This window comes from Chiloscyllium punctatum, chromosome 42, assembly GCF_047496795.1.
Source record: "Chiloscyllium punctatum isolate Juve2018m chromosome 42, sChiPun1.3, whole genome shotgun sequence".
Taxonomy (NCBI): Eukaryota; Metazoa; Chordata; class Chondrichthyes; order Orectolobiformes; family Hemiscylliidae; genus Chiloscyllium; species Chiloscyllium punctatum.
The window spans coordinates 44,859,009-44,882,507 of NC_092780.1; the positions used below are offsets into that span (position 1 = coordinate 44,859,009).

General features: G+C 42.3%; 2 protein-coding genes across 5 annotated transcripts in view; one reads left to right on the forward strand and one right to left on the reverse strand.

Moving 5' to 3' along the window:
* LOC140465923 (aquaporin-2-like) overlaps window positions 1-9,875 on the forward strand; it is a 72,100-nt gene extending 62,225 nt beyond the window's left edge. The window contains exon 5 of the transcript XR_011955189.1: window positions 8,173-9,875. The gene's annotated coding sequence lies outside the window, so the exon portion shown is untranslated. The remainder of the gene's footprint in view (window positions 1-8,172) is intronic.
* Window positions 9,876-12,323: 2,448 nt separating this feature from the next.
* Window positions 12,324-23,499, reverse strand: part of cdc27 (cell division cycle 27) — a 152,066-nt gene continuing 140,890 nt past the window's right edge. For 3 of the 4 annotated variants that reach the window (XM_072561881.1, XM_072561884.1, XM_072561883.1), the window contains 5 exons: window positions 22,287-22,404; window positions 19,016-19,144; window positions 18,848-18,922; window positions 16,800-16,980; window positions 12,324-13,532 (listed from right to left, as the gene is read on the reverse strand). In XM_072561881.1, coding sequence (XP_072417982.1) covers window positions 13,441-13,532; window positions 16,800-16,980; window positions 18,848-18,922; window positions 19,016-19,144; window positions 22,287-22,404 — 595 coding nt within the window. In that variant the 3' untranslated portion in view covers window positions 12,324-13,440. Of the gene's footprint in view, window positions 13,533-14,131; window positions 14,235-16,799; window positions 16,981-18,847; window positions 18,923-19,015; window positions 19,145-22,286; window positions 22,405-23,499 lie in introns of those variants that run through there. The other variant, XM_072561882.1, reaches the window with a different exon arrangement.

Sequence of the window (23,499 nt, forward strand, 5' to 3'; positions counted from 1 at the left end):
TAGGTGGAAGGAGGTGATGGTGAGGGTGATAGGGCAGAGGGGGGTGGGGGCAGAGAGATCGGGAAGAAGATTGCAGGTCAAGAGGGTGGTGCTGAATCTGGGGGTTGGGACTGAGATAAGCTGGGGGGAGGGGAAATGAGGAAGCTAGATAAATCTACATTCATCCCGTGTGGTTGGAGCATCCACTTTACTAACATCTTCCACCCCGACCTCAAATTTACCTGGACCGTCTCAGACTCCTCCCTCCCCTTCCTAGACCTCTCCGTTTCTATCGGGCGACCAACTCAACACAGACATTAACTACAAACTAACTGACTCCCACAGCTACCTAGATTACACCACCTCCCACCGCTACCTAGATTACACCTCCTCCCACCCTGCCCCTGTAAAAACACCACCCCATATTGCCAATTCCTTTGCCTCCGCCGCATCTGCTCCCAGGAGGACCAATTCCACTACCAAACAGCCCAAATGGCCTCCTTCTTCAAAGACCGCAATTTCCCCTTCGACGTGGGTAACGATGCTCTCCACCGCATCTCCTCCACTTCCCGTACCTCTGCTCTTGAAACCCGCCCCTCCAATCGCCACCAGGACAGAACCCCACTGGTCCTCACCTTCCACCCCACCAACCTCCGGATACATCGTATCATCCTCCGTCATTTCTGCCACCTCCAGACAGACCCCACCACCAGGGATATATTTCCCTCCCCACCCCTATCAGCGTTCCGGAGAGACCACTCCCTCCGCGACTCCCTCGTCAGGTCCACACCCCCCACCAACCCAACCTCGACTCCCGGCACCTTCCCCTGCAACCGCAAGAAGTGGAAAACTTGCGCCCACACCTCCCCCCTCACCTCCCTCCAAGGCCCCAATGGATCCTTCCATATCCGTCGCAAATTCACCTGCACCTCCACACGTCATTTACTGTATCCGTTGCACCTGATGTGGTCTCCTCTACATTGGGGAGACAGGCCGCCTACTTGCGGAATGTTTCAGAGAACACCTCTGGGACACCTGCACCAACCAACCCAACCGCCTCGTGGCTGAACACTTTAACTCCCCCTCCCACTCCGCCAAGGACATGCAGGTCCTTGGCCTCCTCCATTGCCAGACCCTGGCCACACGACGCCTGGAGGAAGAGCGCCTCATCTTCCACTTAGGAACCCTCCACCCACATGGGATGAACATAGATTTCTCCAGCTTCATTTCCCCTCCCCCCACCTTATCTCAGTCCCAACCCCCAGATTCAGCACTGCCCTCTTGACCTGCAATCTTCTTCCAGACCTCTCCGCCCCCACCCCCTCTGCGGCCTATCACCCTCACCCTCACCTCCTTCCACCTATCATATTCCCAGTGCCCCTCCCCCAAACTCCCCCCCCCCCCCTACTTTTTATCTCTGCCTGCTTGGCACACCAGCCTCATTCCTGAAGAAGGGCTTATGCCCGAAACGTCGATTCGCCTGCTCCTTGGATGCTGCCTGACCTGCGGTGTTTTTCCAGCACCACACTTTTCAACCATCATTTTTAAGATAGTGACATTCTGGGGTACACTCCGATTCTCCTGTGACTGCTTTAGTTTTTCATCTTTCTGTTGTAATTCAGTTAATTTCTCTGAACTAAAAATATCTACTTTGTCTTCCAGCTGTTGTTTTTTTCCTCAACTATTTGATCAAACATAGTTTCTGATAAAATTTAAAAAGTTGAAGTTGCATTTATGTTCTCATTTCTCCACTGTTGGTTTTGTGGCCTTGCTACCACACAGTCAGGAGAAATCTCAGGATATACTTCCTGTAATACCTCAGTTGCCTGATTTTCCACTGGCTTTTCAACCACAGTAGGCATCACTTCCACCTGTGATCCAGCTATATGACAACCAAGGATAAATGGTATGTCTGGAATGGAGAATTCTCTACTACTCATACCATCACTTCACTTTACACTAGACTCTCCAACCTCACTGTATACCATGGAGCACTGCTCCTCTCTCACCATGTATTTCACATATTGTCTCATTTTCTGGCACTCTTCCTTCTGAATTAACTATCTCATCAAAGATTGACATGGTTCAGTGTCTCAAAACTTTAATTTATTTACCTGTGCTTCCTGGCATATATGAGGAAACCTCACCCTTGCAAGTAAATTATTTAAAGAGATCTGGCACTTTCTTCTCAACCAACCCCTGACCAGGTTGTACATTTTAGTGCAGCCTTTTAGCTTCCACTGTGCTTAACGTTACTACTTCAATAACACTCACGGGCTTTTCCTGTTTTCCCACATCCAGCTTCCCAATGCTTTTTCTAAACAACTGATTTGTGGCCTACTTTATGACACTGAAAACAGCTCAGCTTTTTAACTTTTCTTTCCCACTCACGTGTTTCCTTTTTACGGTAGTTAAATATCTTTACTACCTTCAATGAGATCTCCTTTTTCCTTATCACCTGAAGATTTCTCTTTTCCCCAATTTCTAACCCTCACAGATTGAAACTGATGGTTGAAACCAAACTCTGATTTATGAACCAACTCATAATCATCTGTCATTTTTGCTGTGAAGCAGTAGAGAGATGTGCGATTGCAAGTTTTGTTGCTAACAGAATAAGTAGTAAGGCTTTGGCTCGAGAGGCCTCGGTATCAGTTCAGCAAAAAAAGTACAGGTAACTTTCCTCTTTAGTCTACAGCAGTTAAGATGGCATGGAGGGCAGTAGCATGTTCCTCCTGCAGGATGAGACTTCCATCAACCCTGATGACTATACTTGTAGGGAGGTGCACCCAAACGCATCTCCTGGGAGACCGTGTTAGGGAACTGGATGCACTCAGGACCATCCAAGATACTGAGCGCTTCACAGATCAGCGTTTTAGTGAGGTGGTGACCCCTAACGTGCAAGCAGACAGTAGCTGGATAACCACCAGGATAGTCAAAGGCAGGAGGCAGAGAGTGCAGGAATCCCCTGTGGCCATTCCTCTTGAAAACAAAAACAGCGTTTTGGATACTGTTGGGGATAACATGCAGGGGAAAGCTGCAGTAGCCAGGTTGGTTGCACGGTGACTGGGTCTGGGGTACAGCAGGAAAGAGTAAAAGGAAACAGGACCCGAGTGATAGGAGAGTCAATAGTTAGGACAGACAGGATATTCTGTGGCGACAAATAGAAATCAAGGATGGTGTGTTGCCTCCCGGCCGTTGTGGTCCAGGATGTCTCAAAGCAGCTGCAGAATGTTCGGAAGCGGGAGGGTGAATAGCTAGAAGTCAGAGTACGTTGGCACAAATGACGTAGGTAGAAATAGGCATGAAATCCTGCAGAGTGATTAGAGAGAGCTAGGAAAAAAAAGTTAGAAGCCCAAACTTTGTCAGTGGTAATCTCTGGATTCCTTCCAGTACCACAGGCTAGTGAGGATAATAACAGGAAGACATGCCAGATGAATGTGTGTAGCTAAAGAACTGATGCAGGGAGCAGGATTCAGATTTTTAGATCACTGGGACCTTTTCTGGGGCAGAGGTGACCAGCACCTAAACTGGAGGGGGACCAATATCTTGGTGGGCAGGTTTGCTAGTGATGCAAGGGAGGGTTTAAACTAGATTGACAGGGGGGGTTGAGATCCTCAACAGTAGGGAGGCAAGTGCAAGGCTGGAAGGAGATACAGTAATCAGAAATAGTAAAGTGGAGAGTCAGGTCAGGCTGGAACATGACAGGAAGTAAGGAATGCCTGTTGGATTAAACTGCATCTATTTCAATTCAAGAATGCTGACAAGGAAGGCCAATGAATTCAGTACATGGATATTACAGCTATTACAGAAAAATGGCTAAGGGCAGGACAGGACTGGCAGCTTAACGTGCCAGGGTACAGGTGCTTTAGGCGGGACAGAGGTGGTGGAAGGAGGGAAGGGGGAGTTGTATTTTTGCTTAAGGCAAGTATCACATCAATAATTAGAGATGAAGAAAGTGAAGGATCATCCAGTGAGGCTTTGTGGTTGGAGCTAAGAAATAAGGAGATGGTGACATTATTGGGATTGTACCCCAGTCAATGGGAATTAGAGGAACAAATATGCAGCGAGACTGATAGGAGTAATAGGGTTGTCACAGTCAGGGACTTTAATTTTCCTAATATATATAGATATAGAACATTAAGGGCTTGGATGGGGTCATTTAAGTACATTCAGGAATGTTTCCTCAAGCAGTATATACAGGATCATACTCTGGAAGGGGCAAGACTCTACCTACTATTGGGAAATAGGGCAGGATAGGTGACGGAGGTGACAGTGGGTGAGCACTTTGGGACCAATGACTAGAGTTGTATTCATTTTAAAACAATTATGCAGAGGTACAAAATTGGTCCAAAATTTCAAGTTCTAAATTGGGGCAAGGTGAATTTAGATGGAATTAGACAGGAGCTTTGAGTAGTTTGTTTGCAGGCAAAGGGACCTCCAGCAAAGGGGAGGCCTTTAAAGGTGAAATAGCAAGAGTTCAAGGTCTATATGTTCCGGTGACACTGAAGGGCAAAGTTGGTATGAATAGGGAACCCTGGATGACAAGATATCGAGGTTTTGACCAGAATAAAGGAGGCGTGGCTCAGGTACAGGTAGCTGGGATCAAGAGGATCCCTGGAGGTATAGAGGGGATATAGGAGTTTACTGAAGGAGGAAATCAGGAGGGTGAAAAGGGATCTTGGGATCTGAGAAGATTAGGATGAATCAAAAGAGGATGTTAAAGTATATTAAAGGAAAAATAATGAGAGAGAGAGTGGGGGCCCCTGAAGGACCAAAGTAGACTTGTATATGTAGAACGATTTGGATGAGAATATACAAGGCATAATGAGTAAGTTTGCTGATGACACTAAAATAGTTGGTATTGTGGAGAGTAAGGAAGGTTATCAGACATTACAGCAGGACCTTGATCAGTTGGGGAAGTGGGCTTAGAAATTGCAAATAGAATTTAATATAGATAAGTGTGAGGTCTTGCAGTTTGAAAAATCAAATCAAGACAGGAGTTGAGGGTGAATGGTAGGACCTTAAGCAGTGTAGTGGAACAGAGGGACCTTGAAGTTCAGGTGTATAGTTCTCTGAAAGTGGAGTCACACACAGGGCAGTGAAGGCAGCTTTTGGCACACTGGCCTTCAGTCAGGTCATTGAATATTCAAGTTGGGAAGTTATGTTGTACAGGACACTGGTGAGGGCGCACTTGGAGTATTGTGTTCAGTTTTGGTCACCTTGCTATAGGAAGGATGTTACTAAACTGGAAAGAGTACAGAAGAAATTTACAAGGATGGTGGCAGGACTCAAGAGGCTGAGTTATAGGGAGAGGTTGGACAAGCTAGTCTTCTCTCTTTAGAGGGTAGGGGACAGAGGGGTGAATCTTATGGAAGTGTACAAGATCATGAGAGGCATGGATAGGGTGAATACATTCAATCTTTTTCCCAGGATTGGGGAATCGCAGACCAGAGGAAATCAGTTTAAAGGTTAGATGGGAAAGAATATAAGGGAACCTAATGGGCAACGTTTTTTTTATAGAGGAGGGTGGAATGGGCTGCCAGCAGAAGTGTTTTAGATGGGTACATTAACAATACCTAAAAAGCATTTGGACAAATACATGGATAGAAAAGGTTTAGAAGGGTATGGCAAAAGTGAGGACTACAGATGCTAGAGATTAGAGTTGAGTGTGGTGCTTGAAAAGCACAGATCAGGCAGCATCTGAGGAGCAGGAAAATAGATGTTTTGGGCAAAAGCCCTTCATCGGGAAGGAAGTGCAGGGAAATGGGATTAGTGTAGATGGATGTTTTGGTTGGCATGGACCAGTTTGGGTCAAAGGGTCTATCTCAGTGCTGTAACACTAAGCTTTTGAAGCACTGCTCCTTCGCCAGCCTGCAAAGGACCACTGCTCCGAAAGCTTATATTTTAAAATAAATTTGTTGGACTATAATCTTGTGTCATGGTGACTTCTGGCGTTGTCCACACCAGTCCAACACTGGCACCTCCACATCGTGACAAGATTTGAAGCAAAACACACCTTATTCATACACTCCAGTTAAAGTACAACAGAAGAAAGAAAAAAACCTTAGCTAAAACTCTATTGGAAAACGTACAGAATAGTTATCTACTAAACAGTAACTGGTCCAATATAGTAACGTCCCATTCAACACACCCTTGGCAAAAGGCAAATCCAGAAAACATGCCACTCCAACAGTCCAAGAGGAAAAACATCAAGTGAACTTAGAATGTAGCAGGGAGAGATGTACTGCAGGAATCGACCCAGCAACAACTGCTATGCCTGAAAACCAAAAACAAACAAAGCCTGGTTCTGTGGGAATGTAACCACACCCATTCAGGCGGTTTTTATTGATCTAATTTTTAGGGAAAAAACCCAAGCTGTTTATTTTAGGAGTTTTCAATAGACATCTCTGCATCTTCTTAAAACTATCAAAAAAAAGGACAAAATAGACTTCTTAAAGCCATAGTATCACCACAATACATATTCTGGGTGTTAGAAATGAATTGTACTTCTTGAAGATTTTCCTATTGTTCTAACTTGTATAGATGGTTCCAGATTCAATGACAGCACATTTAATGTCAAAGGTAAACAGTTAGATCCTCCCTTGTTGGAAAGAATTATTATCTGGCAATTGTATGATGTGGATGTTACCTTTCAGTCACCAGATTAAGCCAGAAAAGTGTACAGATCTTTCTGCATTCAGGTTTAGTTACTGAGTGACAAATAGTATTGCAAGTTACAATGACCATCCCAACTTCTTACCTCTCGAAGGAGTGATAACTTTGATGTGACTTGCCGTGATGTCCTAGGATTTCAAAACAAAAATCCAACCATCCTTCTTTGTGGTATCTTACGATGAATTCAGCAATAGTGAGTTTCACCTACTCACTAACTCCCATTGACTTTAATTTTGAAACCACAGATCAGTCAAATGTTGCTTTCATGTCAGTATCAAATCAGTCATTCTCACCTTGTCTCCATGTCTTTACTCATGTTCGAACCACTTGACTCGCGTCATTTTCAAGAACCAGGTCCAACTCTCCTGCACATAATCCATGGACACTTTTCCCTCAATGCCTCATAGACTGAGATACTTGCAGTGTATGTTTGGGTAATTGAAGTTTCCCATTATAACACTTTAGTATTGGCATTGTTAATTTCCCTGCATCCTTTCTACTGGTTGGTTGTCTACATATCAAACCTATCAATGCAATTCATCTTTTTCTTCCTTACTCTCACTTGACCTAACTTGCTATTGTCTATAGCAAGCTGTATCCCCAATATATTCGGTGAACTCTATTCTTCTCTACTACTTTTCCTTCATTCCCAGACCCTGCCAAATTACTACTTCAAAGACTGCAAGGAACATCCTGCATGGAACTCAGTCCTAACTCTGTGCATATGCAACTTGTCTGGCTTCTACAGGTGCTAAATTCCCCAGATCCAGGCCACTGTCCCAAACATCTAACACCCTCCCCTCTGGCACCACATTTCCAGCCATACATTATTCTACTTTATCCACCTATTTCTGTACTTGAAAATGGGACTTGGAGCAACCTGGCAATTACTACATTGGAGGTCCTGCTTGCTGACATTCTACCTCACTCCCTAAACATTGATTGCAGGATCGCATCCTGCAAAGGCATTGGAACCAACATGGACCATACTCCACCAGAAGAATAACCCTGCAGCTGTTCTGTAACTTCCTGGATCTTGGCATCAGAGATACAATGCATCAGCTGTAACGATGCTGTCACTTTAAAGGAGTTATTTTGTCCTTGTTTTTTTTTTAAAAAAGAGAGGGGTTGTGAAGGCAGAGGCACCAAAGAGACACTGTTTCAAGATGCCTTTGGGTTTTTTTTTAAAAAGTTGGCAATGGGAGGGGAGTGGCCAGTTCAGACTTTCTATATTTTATTTTGTAGCAGTCAAGGTACAAGTATCCAGAAGATTTGCAAACCTCAGTAAAGAATTCCTCTGACTTTCTCAAAGACCTCTCTTTGGATGTTGTTCCCTCCAGCCTGTAAGAACATGCATTTGAATTTACCTTTTTGTCAAGGTGTGTTTATGGGATGTTACTGTATTGGAACAGTTAAGTTGCTGTGCTGGGTCGGTTAGGTTTTCCAATAATGATTCTAAATTCTGCTTTTTGTTCATGTTTCAACAGTAATTGTAAATAAATTCTGTTTTGCTTAAAGCAGATTCAATTGACCAGATGAATCACACCTGCCTTTAGAAATAAGAATGAATGTCAGGGTCTAAGCTTCTTACCAGAGGCAGTGATGCAGAGACTTGAGCGAACAACTCGGCCAACCATGCAACCCAAACTCTGGGCTCGCTACGTGGATGACAGCTTTGTCATCATGAAACGAAACAAGTTAGAGGAAACCTTCAAGACCATCAATAATAACTTTACTGGCATAAAATTCACTAAAGAGGAGGAAAACAACAAACTGCCATTCCTAGATGTCACAGTAGAGCAAACAGCCAATGGGGAACTTCAAACCAGCGTCAACCTAAAAACGGACCAAATATTGAACTACAGAAGCAATCATCCCAACACCCACAAACGAAGCTGCATCAGACATTATTTCAATGAGCCAACACACACTGCAGCACAGAGGAACTACACAGAGCAGAGGAAAATCATCTATACCATATATTCAAAAAGAATGGGTAACCCAATGAACACAGCCCGCCAATTTCTCAGCAACAAACCCAAACAAGCTGACAAAACACGTCCAGAAACCCTAGCCAAAGAGATCTCGGAAATGACTGCCAGGCTACTCAAACCCCTTAGCATCATGGCAGCCCACAAACCTAACCAACAGACTAAAACTAATGGACTTCAAAAGACCCTATATAATGAGCAAAACCAATATCATTTACAAAATACCATTCAATAACTGTAACAAACACTACATTGGATAGACAGGCTGAAAACTAGCCACAAAAAGGCATGACCCTCTCTCACTAGTATCCTTACATACAGATGAGGAAGGACACCACTTCGACTGGGACAACACATCCATCCTAGGACAAGCCAAACAAAGACACACAAGTATTCCTAGAAGCATGGCATTCCAAATGGAACTCTATCAACAAACACGTCAAGTTAGACCCCATCTACCACCCCGAGAAAAGGAACCGGAAGTGATGTCAGCACAAGAAGCAACATCACCAACCCAAAGAAACCCAAACATAAATAGAAAGCAGGAATTTTCAGCATTGCTTCGCATGATGCCCACTGAAGATGTTACCTAGTAAGGTAACGAAACGTCTGGAAATGAACCTTACAGCTCAGTGAGCAAACCTACATCCAGAGTCTAGGCTATTTAAAATATTTTGAAGGTGGTGGGTCTGGCCTGATCCACAACACACTGGCAGTCACAGAAACATCTTTTTGATTCTCGAATTAATGAAGCCCCTATCGTTATTGCTCTTCTTTCCTTCTTCCTCCCCTGCTGTACAGTCAAGCAATTTGTGGTGGCAGAAGCTTAGCTCTGACTGCACTCCCATGAGGAAGGCTTACCAGCTTCCAATAATGGAAAACTCATTAGAAAAAGTCTGTTTGTCTTGCATTGTCTGGTAGTCACTCATACCTTTCTTTTCTCCATGCTACAATGCCGCAATATGATCCACAGAACACTCAGCCTTGCATATGTGCCAGTGTCTCCAGTCATCAGCTGAAAAATGTTGAAGAGTTCCTGAAGAAAGGCTTATGCCCGAAACATGGATTCTCCTGCTCCTTGGATGCTGTCTGACCTGCTGCGCTTCCCTAGCAACACATTTTTCAGGTCTGATCACCATCTGCAGTCCTCACTTTCTCCAGTCATCATTCAAGCACCACAGTTCTATTTTGCACAACTGGAAGCACTTCCTGCACGTAACATGGTGTAGGATCCTGATACTTATTACTGATTGCACATTCTATTCAGCCAGTTTATGCTGCCATGTCATAATCTTACTCTAGATTAGAGTGGTGCTAGAAAAGCACAGCAGTTCAGGCAGCATCCGAGGACCAGTAAAATAGACGTTTCGGGCAAAACTCCTTTATCAGGAATACTTGTATTCCTGATGAAGGGCTTTTGCCCAAAATGTCGATTTTACTGATTCCCGGATGCTGCTTGAACTGCTATGCTTTTCCAGCACCACTCTAATCTAGACTCTGGTTTCCAGCACCTGCAGTCATTGTTTTTACCTATGTGTTAACCTTACACTTACGAGGTCTTTCTTACTTAAACCTACTTCACTCACTTACATTACTTTATTTTTTGGCCCTGACTTTGTTTTCCTGTTGTTTCTCAGTTAATTCTTTCTAAAATTCACTTTATTAATCATTTTACCAATTACCTAATATATCCCATGATGTCACTGTTTTTTCGACCTCCAATCAGCAATCCCTCTGAGACACAGCTGTTAAACTATGCTTTCTCTCTTGCTGCACCCCGCAACTCCCCCAGCAAAGTGCTGGCCCCTGATCCTGGGCTTCAATGCATCCTCTTGTGGCCTTCCATCGGGAGCTGTTGAAGTCATAGAAGATGCTGGATCATCCACTCTGCACTTCTAATTGAAGATATTTGCAAATGCTCAGTCAAGTCTTTGGCATTAGTGTGCCATCTTCCTTGAACCTTGAGGGTGGGGATTTTATGGTGACACCTCCTCCTCCTGTTAATTGTTTAATTGGCAATTTCCATTCAAGGTTGGACGTAGCATAACTGCAGAGCTCTGATCCGATGACTGTGGGGTGATTTAACACTGTTGACTGCATAGTGCTTTCACTCTTTGGTATGCCGATGGTCCTGTGTTGTCACTTCACCAGGTTGACAGGTATGAATAATGCTGCTCCGAACGTACTATCCTGCAGGTCGATCTCCTGGTTTAGTGATGCTAGAATATGGTATATGCTAGGTTACAGACTGAGTTGAATACAGTTCAGTGCTGTGGATAGCTCAGTGCTCAGATTTACAACTTTAAGCTATTGGATCTGTTCCATATCTATTCTTATTTAGCACAGGAGTACTGCCACACAACATGATGGAAGAATGGATCCTCATCTTCCAGACATGGACATCACTGGCCAGGCCAGCATTCACTTGTCCATCTTTCAATCATCCAGCTTAGAGTCAAAACCAACGATGTGGATCTGCAGTCACATGTAGGCCAGACCAGGAAAGCAAGCTAGTGAACCAGAGGGCTTTTTTTGACAATCAACAGTCATGTCCTGGTCATTAAAAATCTGGAATTGAGAGTCTATTGAATTCAAACTTCAGCATTTGCAATGGCAGGGTTCAGAGTCCCCAGAAACTTACCTGGACCTTGGCATTAATAGCTCAGTAATAATACCACTAGGCCACACTTCTCAATAATCGATGCATCTGATCATGGAGGTATCTTCAACAGATAGACTCACTAATCTAAGTTTAAGAAACGTTTTATTGTTACTTGTTCCTCACCATCTGCTAAATATCTAGGCTAACAAATATAGCCACCTCCAAAGCCTTACTTTGTGATTGGCACTTAATTACTCTCCCACGTGGTACATTAAAGTGTCCTTGCTACACTTCGCACTTCTTCCAAGTGGTCAACTTTTAATTGGAGAGTCCTGATGCATTATCACCAGTTTCGCTAATGGTGACAGATGTCAGAGTTGACATTCAATGTTGAGGACTCCCAGAGCAACTCTTCGGATTGGTAACTATTGTACAACAATTTTGTTAAATCTTTACAGGCAGTGGGATAGGGCATGCTCATGAATAGCAATTGCAATTTGAAAAGTAGGATTCAGGTAGCTATGATGTATGTGAGGCAGTTCTTCATCTCACTTGTGAAACAGCTCTTAATTTTAACATGCTCCACTGACACTAACGAGGAGTACTTTGCAAGATTGACTGCCTGGGCACACGTTTGTCATTTCTCGTACAGAGGTCAGTGGCAGATAGGTCACCTGGTTCAATTCCTTTTCAATTTATCTATTTTGTTCTAGTACAATTCAATAGCTTACCAAGCCATGAGAGACAGCAGGAATCAGAGCAGATCTAGAGTGACAGACAAGTCAAAGAGTAAGGATGACCAGATCTGCTTCTCGAAGGCTAGGTGTGAACTAGGTGCGATTTTTTTTTTAAACTCCATATTTATTAATGGAATTCAAATTCTACCAGTGAAGATTGCGAGTTGCTGTTGTAATTACGTTTCAGCCAAGCTTGAAAGTAACATGACAGTAAACATGGTTTGGAAATAAATGAAGACATCTGGAGAATTGAATTTACCTGATTTATACTGTACATTCTGTGATATCTTTTGTAATCTCAGAATTTTACCAAAAGTAAATGTAACAGTGAATCTGCAATAAATCTTCAACTGCGTTTAATTTAACTTTCACACATGCACAGGACTTAAGAATGTGATATTTACATTCTATTCACAACAGTTCATCAGCATGATAGCAGTGATTATTCCAAGGAGTGTCATGATTGATATTTGCAACCAAAAAGTTTTCAAAGTATTTTATTTTTGATTTTTTTCACATCATTAAACTGAGTTGCAAATATATTAACAAAAAGACTTTTTCTAAGACTGTACAAATATCTGAAATTAAAAAGGATAAGCAACAGAAAAAAATCCACTTAAGACACCAAGTTACAGTTTTAAATGAAAATGAAATTAAAAAAATAGACTACATTTCACACATCCACGCGCATACATACCCACACGCACAGACACACATTGCATTTTCCATTCGTCAACACTTCTGCTGATTCCACATTGACAGCAGGCTCTTGATATCAGTGCGACCTTAAAGAATGCCATCAATGTAAGTAACCAGCATGTGTACTTTCCAAAGAGGCTGCTTTGCACTCTATGGTGAAGTAAAGACAAAGGACTGGAAGAGATGCAAAAATGCCTCCATTCACAGCTACTAAGTTGCCAAAGCAGCACAACAGCCACTATAACCCAAGTGCTGCTTGAAAATAGCTGTTAACTCAACAGCTTGCAGTTTATACAAGCCAATCATTGAGGTAATACCTGCCACTGGACTTGGAACTCCCATCCAGACACCCCTCACCAAGGATTTTAAAGGGAATTCCTTTTAGGATGAAAGGGAGTTAAAAACAGCAGCACAATTATGAACTTGGTGACAGTGATGTCAGGTCTTGCATGAGCAGAAGTAGCAGAAGGAGAGGGAATTGCGCAAGTTCACTTTCAGATCAGTAATAACACTTACATTTAAAAACAAAGCCCCCTGTTTAACATGTATATTGCTGAGGCTGGAAATTAAAAGGTGATGCTGACAGGCTTTGTTGTAACCAAGTGATAGGTCTCTCCAGCCTACGTTTTTAACGTTGGCAAACTGCACCAAACAGACAATGCTCAAAGCAGAAATACAGGCCCAATGTGAGGGAAAGAGGAAAAGGCCAGGGAGTAGCAGCTCTTGCTCTGAAACCATATTTTGGCTGGTATGGCTTTTACAAGTTGAAGCTCTCATCGCTCTCTGCTGCGTGAAGCTGGGTATCATCAGCATCAGTCATGCTGCTTTCCTGGGATTCATCGGTTCCAGCTGTGACAACAAAGCAGAGTTAGTGTCTAATTACATTAATCTGAGGTAGTAATTCAGCTGCTGGCAAGTGCTTTGTCTCCAATTCTAGAAATGTCACAACCAAGAATTGTGGAAGCACTATTAAAACCATAAAGGAACCAGGTGATTCAAAGTTTTGTTGGTGGTTTGTGTAATATAGCTACATATACACCATGAAGACCAGTCACTACTAGTCCCTGACGATTGTCCATTCAATCAAGCCATGGTTGTTTTGTTTCTCAACCTGGTTTGCCTGCCTTTGGAGTGTGCCCCTTGATAGTTAGTTTAATCAACTGTTCAAACATGTCATGATACTCCCCCAAGACAGGAGGGACATAAACAGGGACCTCCTGGCCCATATGTAGGGACTCCACTGTGCCAGAAGACCGTATGCCTTCCATTAAGGATAATCTATTAGTCAGTCCCAATATCTGTGTAACACTCTGAATGCAGAGTTAGTTGCAATTTTTTTGGAGAAGGAGTTCCAGATTTCCACAACTTTGTACGAAAAATGTATTTCCGAGAATAAAACTTTTTTACAACAATGAAAGTAGTCGTTTAGACCGCCAAATCTTTACAACAGCAATTTAACTCACCCCATTTTACCCAAAACCAAATTTTCCACTCAATCCTGCGAATTAAAAGTCAGTTCCAACTCCTGAGTTCCCTTCTGCATGGTCCAACCTGAGGATAACAGTAATCACCTGAAAGCCTTCCTTTCTGCTGTTGTTAATGCAGCCTTCATCAATATAGCTACTCATTTCTTCCCCAAATTTTCTGACATATCTAAGGATCGCTCGGCGGTGATTATTTAGCTCCCAGCTTATAGCCACATCTTAGTAACGGTTGCCTCATCAACCGTACGGCACAGAAACAGACCATTTGACCCATATTCAACACAAAGTTCCTCCCAACCTCCATCACACCCTCAGTGTACACAAAAATATAATTTTAAATTTAAATGTTTCTGCTTAACTTGCATGTGCTACATGCATTTCTGTACTGAATCCTCATTTGGTAACTATCCCAACAACTATCTGTTTCTTTTGACTTTCTACGGACTTAACCGTTTATAGACTAGCTACTATTCCCATCATCGAATAAAATAGATCTCTGTACAATTTGAGGAAATTTGACTGCAGTAGGAACCCAGATGGTCAACAAGATAGGAATTAAATGAGGAAAATATTTATCCAGCAGTGAGTCAGTGACAGCTCCTGTTGAAACAAGTTGGAGCGTGATACCTGTATCTTTATACTTTCTGATATATATGTCACACCACAGACATACATCCAAAATCAGAGATGGCGTAGAACACCCTTCCTTTTTGTGCCACCATTATAAGGTCTTCAACAGTGAAGACATCTGGCACAGACATTCTGGGGCTCTGCTACATGTTCAGGAGGGCAAATCCAATGCTTCTTGGAATTCATTTTGGCTGACAATTCTGCCTAAAGATTTACAATTCTAAGATTATACTAAATGAGCAGAGTTAGTTGGCAGTAAATCTTTAACCAGAGGGTTGGGACAAGTTAAGTTTGATGGTAGTAGTTTAGGAAAGGCATACAAAGGATACTCAGAATAAAGCATCTTCTTTATTATAATTATTGTTGATTGAATCGGGAAATTAACAATAATGCTAAATAAATTTGATTTAGACAATAAACCTTGGTCTGATAAGATACTACCATCTGTCCACGTATCAGAGTGAACACAGGGGTGGGACATGCTTCATTCCAGCAAACCGATGTACAACAGTATTGCTTCATCGCTAAAGTTGTACTATTAGTAGACAGAGGGTGATGGCGGAAGGTTGTTTTTCAGACTGGAGGCCAGTGCGCCACAAGGATCAGTGCTAGGTCCACTGTTTTTGTCATTTATATAAATGAGTTGGATGTGAACACTGGAGATAGCAGTTAGTAAGTTTGCCGATGACACCAAAATTGGTGGTGTCATGGACAGCGAAGGAGGTTACCTCAGAGTACAACAGTATCTTGACCAGATGGGCCAATTGGCTGAGGAGTGGCAGATGGAGTTTAATTTAGATAAAATGTGAGGTGCTGCATTTTGGAAAGGCAAATCAGGGCAGGGCTTATTCACTTAATGGCAAGGTCCTGGGGAGTGTTGCTGAACAAAGAGACCTTGGAGTGCAGGTTCACAGTTCCTTGAATGTGAGATTACAAGTAGATAAGCTAGTGAAGATGGTGTTTGGTATGCTTGCCTTTACTGGTCAGTGAATTGAGTAGAGATTTTGGGAGGGCATGTTGTGACTTTACAGGATATTGGTTAGGCCACATTTGGAATACTGTCTGCAATTCTAGTCTCCCTACAATAGAAAAGATGTTGTGAAACTTGAAAGGATAGAAAAGATTTACAAGGATGTTCCTAGGGTTGGGGGGTTGGAGCTGTAGGGAGGAGGTTGAATAGGCTGGGGCTGTTTGACCTCGAGCGTCAGAAGCTGAGGCGTGACTTCAGAGAGGTTTATCAAATCATGAGGGGCATAGGCAGAGTGAATAGCCAAGGTCTTTTCTCCAGGGCAGTAGGAGTTCAAAACAGGGCTTAGATCTAACGTGAAAGGGGAAAGACATAAAAGGGACCTAAGGGGCAAAACTTTTTCATGCAGAGGGTGGTGTGTGAATGGAGTGAGCTGCCAAAGGAGGAGAGAGAGGCTGGTATAATTACAAAATGTAAAAGACATCTGGATAGGTACATAAATAGGAAGGATTTAGAGGGATATGGACTAACTGTTGGCAAATGGAACTATATTAATTTAGGATATCTGGTTGGCATGGATGAATTGGACTGAAGGGTCTATTTCCATGCTGTGCAACCCTATGACTCTAACTATGATTCTATTCCACTTATATAGATGTTGGCTAAGTAATGGCTATCAGAGACATTGAACGAAGCTTGATTGTTGATGCCAGAAGAGATTAATTAGTCTCCATAATTCTCTATCTTAAGAAAATTTCAGACATATACAGGCAGAATGAGAATTTGTCATACACACTTAAGATAATGTACTTTTATAACTGATTATTTATCTCTTCAGTTTAACTATATGCTCAGGGCAATGGATAATTTAAAATTAAGTCTGGGATGGTTAGGAACATAACAGGTGTTCCTGTACTTTAGCTTCAAAAAAATTATCAGAATGAGATCAAATACTCCAAACTTACCAAGCCTACTTTATGTTAGCCATACAAAAAAGGCATTCTCATTAAATTGGGAGAATGCACTAATACCAACCTGTATCATATTGGTACCCCTCACTAAGCTGCCCATCATTTGTCACAGGCTCTTCATCATCTGGTAAATACCGCTTGTCAATAGCCTCTTTGATCTGGTTGTTGGCTCCCTTTGGGTCAAGGTCCATGGCCCAGGAGAAGTTCATCAAAGCCAGGTGCGTCTGCCCTAACTTCTTGTAGACCTAAGAGCAATAAAGTCTATATGTTGGAAAACGGTGATAGGAGATAAATTTCTGAACCCAGAAGCCTAGAATGGTGCACACATTATGAGCCACCTGTCAACATTCAATGATTTATGCATATAGACAGCCAGGTTAAAAACAGGAGTGTATGAGATGATACATTTTGGCAGAAGAGATGAGGAAAGGTTGAATGGCACAGTTCAAAAGAATGCACAGGAACGAGGAACCAGAGGGATGTGCACACATCAATATTTGACACAAACAGGTCATCTTGAGAAAGTACTTTGATTTAGATTCCCTTCAGCCCAACAAGTCCACACCGACCCTCCAAAGAGCAACCCACCCAGACCCATTCCCCTACATTCACCCCTGACTAACGCACCTAACACTATGGGCAATTTAGCATGGCCAATTCACCTGACCTGCACATCTTTGGACTGTGGGAGGAAACCGGAGCACCTGGTGGAAACCCACGCAGACAGTTGCCCGAGGCGGGAATTGAACCAGTGTCCCTGGCACTGAGAGGCAGCAGTGCTAACCACCGAGCCACCATGCCACCCCCTTTGCAAAGTACATAACCTGAGACATCAAGTACAAAAGCAGGGAAATCATGCTGAACCTTTAAAATACTCTGATTAGGCTCCAACCTCAGGTTTTACATCCAATTCTAGACACGTTAGTAGAATATGGAAGCCTTGAGAGGGTGCAGAGATTTACAAGATAATTTCTAGGAATGGGTTCTTAATTTATAAGGTTATGGGAGTTGTACAAGAGCATGACCAACTGAGATAAAGGTAGGCCAGTGGAGAGCTTCCCGTTAGTCGGTGGTACAAGGATGAGAAACACCGATTCAGGATTTTGGGCAAGATGTGCAGAGGGAATGCAAGAAAGGCCTCTTTTTTTTAAAATGCAGTGAGTGGTAATGGCTTGGAACATCCTGCCCACAGGAATGATGGAAGGAGAAACAACAAAATCAAAAAAAACTAGATGAAAGTTCAAAGAAAAATGCTCAGATGGATATAGGACAGTAAGTGCAACAAACTGGATTGCTCTAAGAAAGAGCTGATGCAGCCTGGATAGATCAAAATGGCTTCCTATTCTGGGTTGTGCCATTCTAGGATTTTCCAACGTTCTGCAGTGAGAATTAACGCACCAGCTTCTGCCTCCATTGAAAATACCACCACTGGGACATGTCTCATAAATGCCCAAACGTGCCACAGAGGACAGATTGGAACTTATACCTAACATACAAGTGGAAACATTCTTTAACATGCCTAAGAATTCATATCTTTAAAGATGTCAGCTGTACAGGATACATGAAATTATCCACTAAATGTCTTGATCTTAATTCACAGGAAATAAAAATAAAACTGATTAGATTTCTATACAGTTTCTCCATTTAACATTTTTTTTTCCACTCACCAGTTCCAATCAAATGGGTGATAATGACACCTTTAAAAATTTCCAGAGTTGGTCGGTGACAGATCGATGATTTGAAGGTTGTCCCAACAACAGCAGGTATCACATCAAGTGTGTGAATTAAATAGTCTGAGGAACTATTAAACTCTCTCACCCCCACATTCCCCTCCACCAAACCAATATATACAGACATGCCCAGACTGACCCCGTCCGCAGTACAAGAGACCTGTCCGAATGAAAGTATTTTGAGAAGCCCAGAGTAAGAATTTTCTTCAGAAGTTGTGGAACTCAAAGGGGCACAGTAAGTGGCAATCTGGGTGAGATTGTAACTGCTGGGAAAAGTCTAACCTTATGTTTCAGACAATATTGAAGGGCAGCAGAGAAGAGGGGAGAAGAAAGTATGTGCATGTGGCTCCTAATAATTTGCAGGTCAAGTGTCAAATCTTACCTTTCCTATTAGAAAGTAAACAAGTGACTCTTTGGGGACTATTTGTTTCAGTTCCTCAAGCTCCTGTAAAGCTGCCTGATGAAAAAAGAGACATCATGAAAAGCTGAAATCAAGACAACCAAAAACGATGCAGAGTGCCTTGTACAAAAATCAACACAGCAAACTTACTTTGTATTTTTCATTTGCAAACAAAATGGAGGCTCTGTGGAATTTGCATAGAGGATTTTTTGGGTCTATACTAATGGCTTTATTTAGTGTTTCAAGTGCACATTCAGACTTCTTTAGTGCATGCTGGACCTGTAAAAACCAAGAAAAAAAGCAATGAAGCTTGAGAATGTAACAGAGCATTCCTTGACAACACTTGAAGAGGAAGTCATACAGAAACAGGGAGCCACCTGCCTGTTCAACAGTTTAGTTCCTGTTAAAAAAAACATTAAGAATGCTTTAAGAAGAGAGATCTCTGATGTCAGAGTCAACATTCTTCTTTCAATCACACCCAAACCGATTTTCACCTCAGACATTACAGTACAGTACAGGCCCTAAGATCAGACTAACTCTCATACTCTTCATTATACTATCTTCCCTGTGCCTATCCAAGAGTCACTTAAATGCCGCTAATGTATCGGTCTCTACTACCATTGCTTGCAGTGCATTCCATGCACTGAACACTCAGTGTAAAGAACCTATTCCTGACATCTCCCCTAAACCTTCCACCAATCACCTTAAAATTTTGCCCTCCTTGTGATAGCCATTTCTGCCCAGGGAAAAAACGTCTCTGGCTATCCACTCTATCTATGCCTCTCATCATCTTGTAGACCTCTATTAAGTCACCGCTCATCCTTCTTTGCTCCAATGGGAAAAGCCTCAACCTTGCTTCATAAGGCATGCCCTCCAGTCCAGGCAGCATCCTGGTAAATCACCTCCGCGCCCTCTCGAAAGCTTCCACAACCTTCCTGTAGTGAAGCAACTAGAACTGAACACCATATAAGTTCACACCATATAAGTGTGGTTTAACCAGGACTTTATAGAGCTGCAGCATAACCTCGTGACTCAATCTCCCTGCTAATGAAAGCCAATATACTATATGCCTTCTTAACAACCCTATCAACTGGGTGCCAATTAACAGTTTCTCTGTGCGTACTACCATGTTGGCTTATGTAGGTTGCTCCTGAAACCTAATTCATTGGCTGTGGTGTTTTGAGAGAGATGTTCCTCCTTTACGAGATAGAGTGACACAGAACTTGCATTGTCAATAAGTTTTCAAACTGGATTACACTGAATAACTTGAATCTCGATTGAGCGTCCATGAGATGCAGCTACATCAGTAAATTTACTGATCAATATCAGCAATCTATGGGTCAGTTCGAGGGCAACAGCAATGGCCCGAAGGGCCTGTACTGCGCTGTAATATTTTATGTTTTATGTTCAGTTCAGGATTCAGAGGCAGACAAAGAATTGGGTAGATTCTTTTTATACACAAGGTCAATTCTCTGAAATTTCCATTTTAGAAGTTCATCCTCAATTTCATTATAGCTTTCTTTGTTTTATATTAGCACCTTTTGCCCTTACACTGCCAGAACACAATAAAAATTAGGATTAGAGATTAAACGCAGAAATAATTAAATGCATAACAAGATAATATTTGTGTCTTTGCTCCCAGCTAGGCTTAGGTTACCTAGAGTTCCTGTGAGCACTTGAGCAGCCAAGCCTAACCAATGTACATTACTGTGCAATTTCATTGATGATCAGTGTCAAAACAGGTCCTAATACTGTTCTTACCACATGTGAACATACCTATCCAGCAGGGACTACAAGACTCTAAGTAAAATTTGGAGCTCAAGAAAATTGACCAGTTACCTAGGGAAAACTCATATTCAATGAGCTCCACAAAGGAGATTAATTAGTGATTCTACATGGGCCTAGGAGGAGTTATCATATAATCCAAAACATACTTTGTTATATTGTGAAGTGTTAGGTGCATCAGCTGTTGAGGTGTAGACACTGGAGTGGTTTCGCTGCAACTATCGTTCGTAGGAGAACACAATAGTGAGGTGGCCCAACCTGTCTTTATGGCGATGGAAGTAGCAAACATCAAATTCAGGATGTTTCCTAACTGTGTGGGAACAGGCCCTTCGGCCCAACAAGTCCATATCAACCCTCTGAAGAGTATCCCACTCAATAACTTTGCACAAAGTGATCACAAAAGGTGTCTTTTTTTTGCCTGATGTTCATCAGAGCAAACATATGAACGTTAAATTTCAAACAACGTGTACTACAGGAGGAACCAGTCCTGATTGGTCACCAAGTTGATTTTAATTGGACATGGCGTTGCCAGGCAGAAAACAACAGGGAACTACAGGTACATTGTTTCTGGGTAATCTATAAGAGGCAGAGAAATAAATTGATTTTATTTGCAAAGAACAGCCCCTACATATGAATGAATGGCAAGTATAAGTAGGTCATAGAAGCATAAAATCCTCAGTGTGGAAACAGGCCTTTGGTCCAACAAGCCCATACTGACCCTCTGAAGAGTAACCCACCCAGACCTACTCTCCTACCCTATTATTCTACATTTCCTCTGACTAATGCACCTAACACTATTGGCCATGCTAAACTGCCCATTGACCTAACCTGCACATCTTTAGACTGTGGGAGGAAACTCATGCAGACATGCGCAAACTCCACAAAGTCACCAGAGGCTGGAATCGAACCCGGGTCCCTGGCGCTGTGAGACAGCAGTGTTAACCACGGTGCCACCCTCACATTACAAACTCAAATGATCATCTTAAATTGGCTATTAATATACACTCAGGATTGTTTAGCATGTACTGGCCAAATGCAGGTACATACTTAACAGCAGATGTCTTCGTCATGGTTTTGAAAGCACGAGCTGGTTGAACACTCTCTACTCTGCCTATTATGGACAGATGGAGGAACAGCTTTGATTTGATGTGACAATTGTTGGGACATGCAGTTTATGCCCTTGGCATCACACTGGAACTGAAACTCATATACTGTTGCTCAACAATGCGGTAGACAGACATATATGGATGCCTTTTTACACTGAGCAGCAGCAGCCTATCAATGAAAATCCAGGTCTGTGAATGCACAGGAGTAGAAGGAAGGACTTGCTTATATTCTTAATCAAAATTTTAAAAATATATTATTGATTGTTCAAGTTAACTAAGTTGTCCAGGCACCTTTCAGCCCTGAAAGTGAATGTCTTAGGCAGACTTGCAAGATTGAGCCATTTGCAGCAAATCTGATGAGTACAGCTGTTGCCCTGCAGGAGAGCTTGAAGTACGAAATTGATATTCTTGCATTTGTCTAGATGAGTGCAACAGAAAACGCCTTGCCAATTCATCTTTTTTCTTCAAGCAATATTCAAGATCTGCACTACCAAGTGACTGCTTTGGGCTTCATTTTGTTGTTTACTTACCACGCCAATGTGACACAGCAATACAGAACTTTGGGGATTGATGTTCAGAGCCTTTCGGAAATGAATTTCTGCCAGGTTGAACTTCTCTTGCTTATAGTAGATCATTCCCAGACCATACCTGCAAAGAGAGATTACATCGGCCTCAATCTATACCACAAACCTGCTCAGTAATTTGCAAGTTAGTTACTCATCTCAACATAAAAAATTCCACTTAAAAATAATTGTTTTTTTTCAGATGGCTGAAATGTGCAAAGCAAACAAAATCTCGCTTTACCAACCTTTGTCGTGCATGAAAGTTTTACTCGAGGTGATATGGCAATTGGCAAAACAAAAAAAGGAGAAAATGAGCATTCTGTGACTGGAAGGGATGAAATCATTCAACTTTATTCAGTACATCTTGCCTACCTCCAACATCTGAAGACTAAAACAATAAGGCTGGAAACAAAAAGAGAGACTTACCTGGTGAGCTGCATGTAGACTAACATAGATCCTACATAATTCATTCAACCAAAGAAGCTGCACAGTCACAAGAAACTCAATACAAAAAACATAAAAGGAAAGACCTATGTTGCAGTCATTAACCTCACGCTGCCCCCACATTTGCAACATGCCAATCAACTTTCCAGGATTCTAATCAATCAGTCAAGCTTCTCATACGTAGTAAAGAGAACATTGTGCTGCATGAGCCACGGATAGGTACAGAAGAAAAGTCAGCCTCTTCCTCATGAGTTGCATTTAAACATAGTCCCTTGAATAGCAGCTTGGGAACACATAGGATAAAGTAAAAGTCTAACTCAGCAATTTACCATCGCTTGATGATAAAAGTTGGATGTTTAAATTCATTTTGGATATCACTGGCTCGACAAACTTTTTGCCTATCCCTAACTGCCATTGACTAGGCAGTGCTGAACCTGAACTATTGGTTCATAGTTTCTGGAAAATTTAAGGAGTCAGCCAACAAAATTAGGGATTGGAAAAAGTGAAAAGCTGATGCTTCAGGGAGCAAGAGGAAAGGTCAAACTTTTGATGTTTGTACAGGAGGTGAACAGATAGAGTGAGGTTAGCAGGGAGAACAAGACAAGCCTGGGCACTGGGGTCAAACAGGTAATACAAACAGTAGTGTACAGAAGTTAGGACAGTAAGCACAAACTAGATGCAACACAAATGGTACAATCAAGTCTATTTGTGTGTATCCTAAACGTGAGCATTTAGC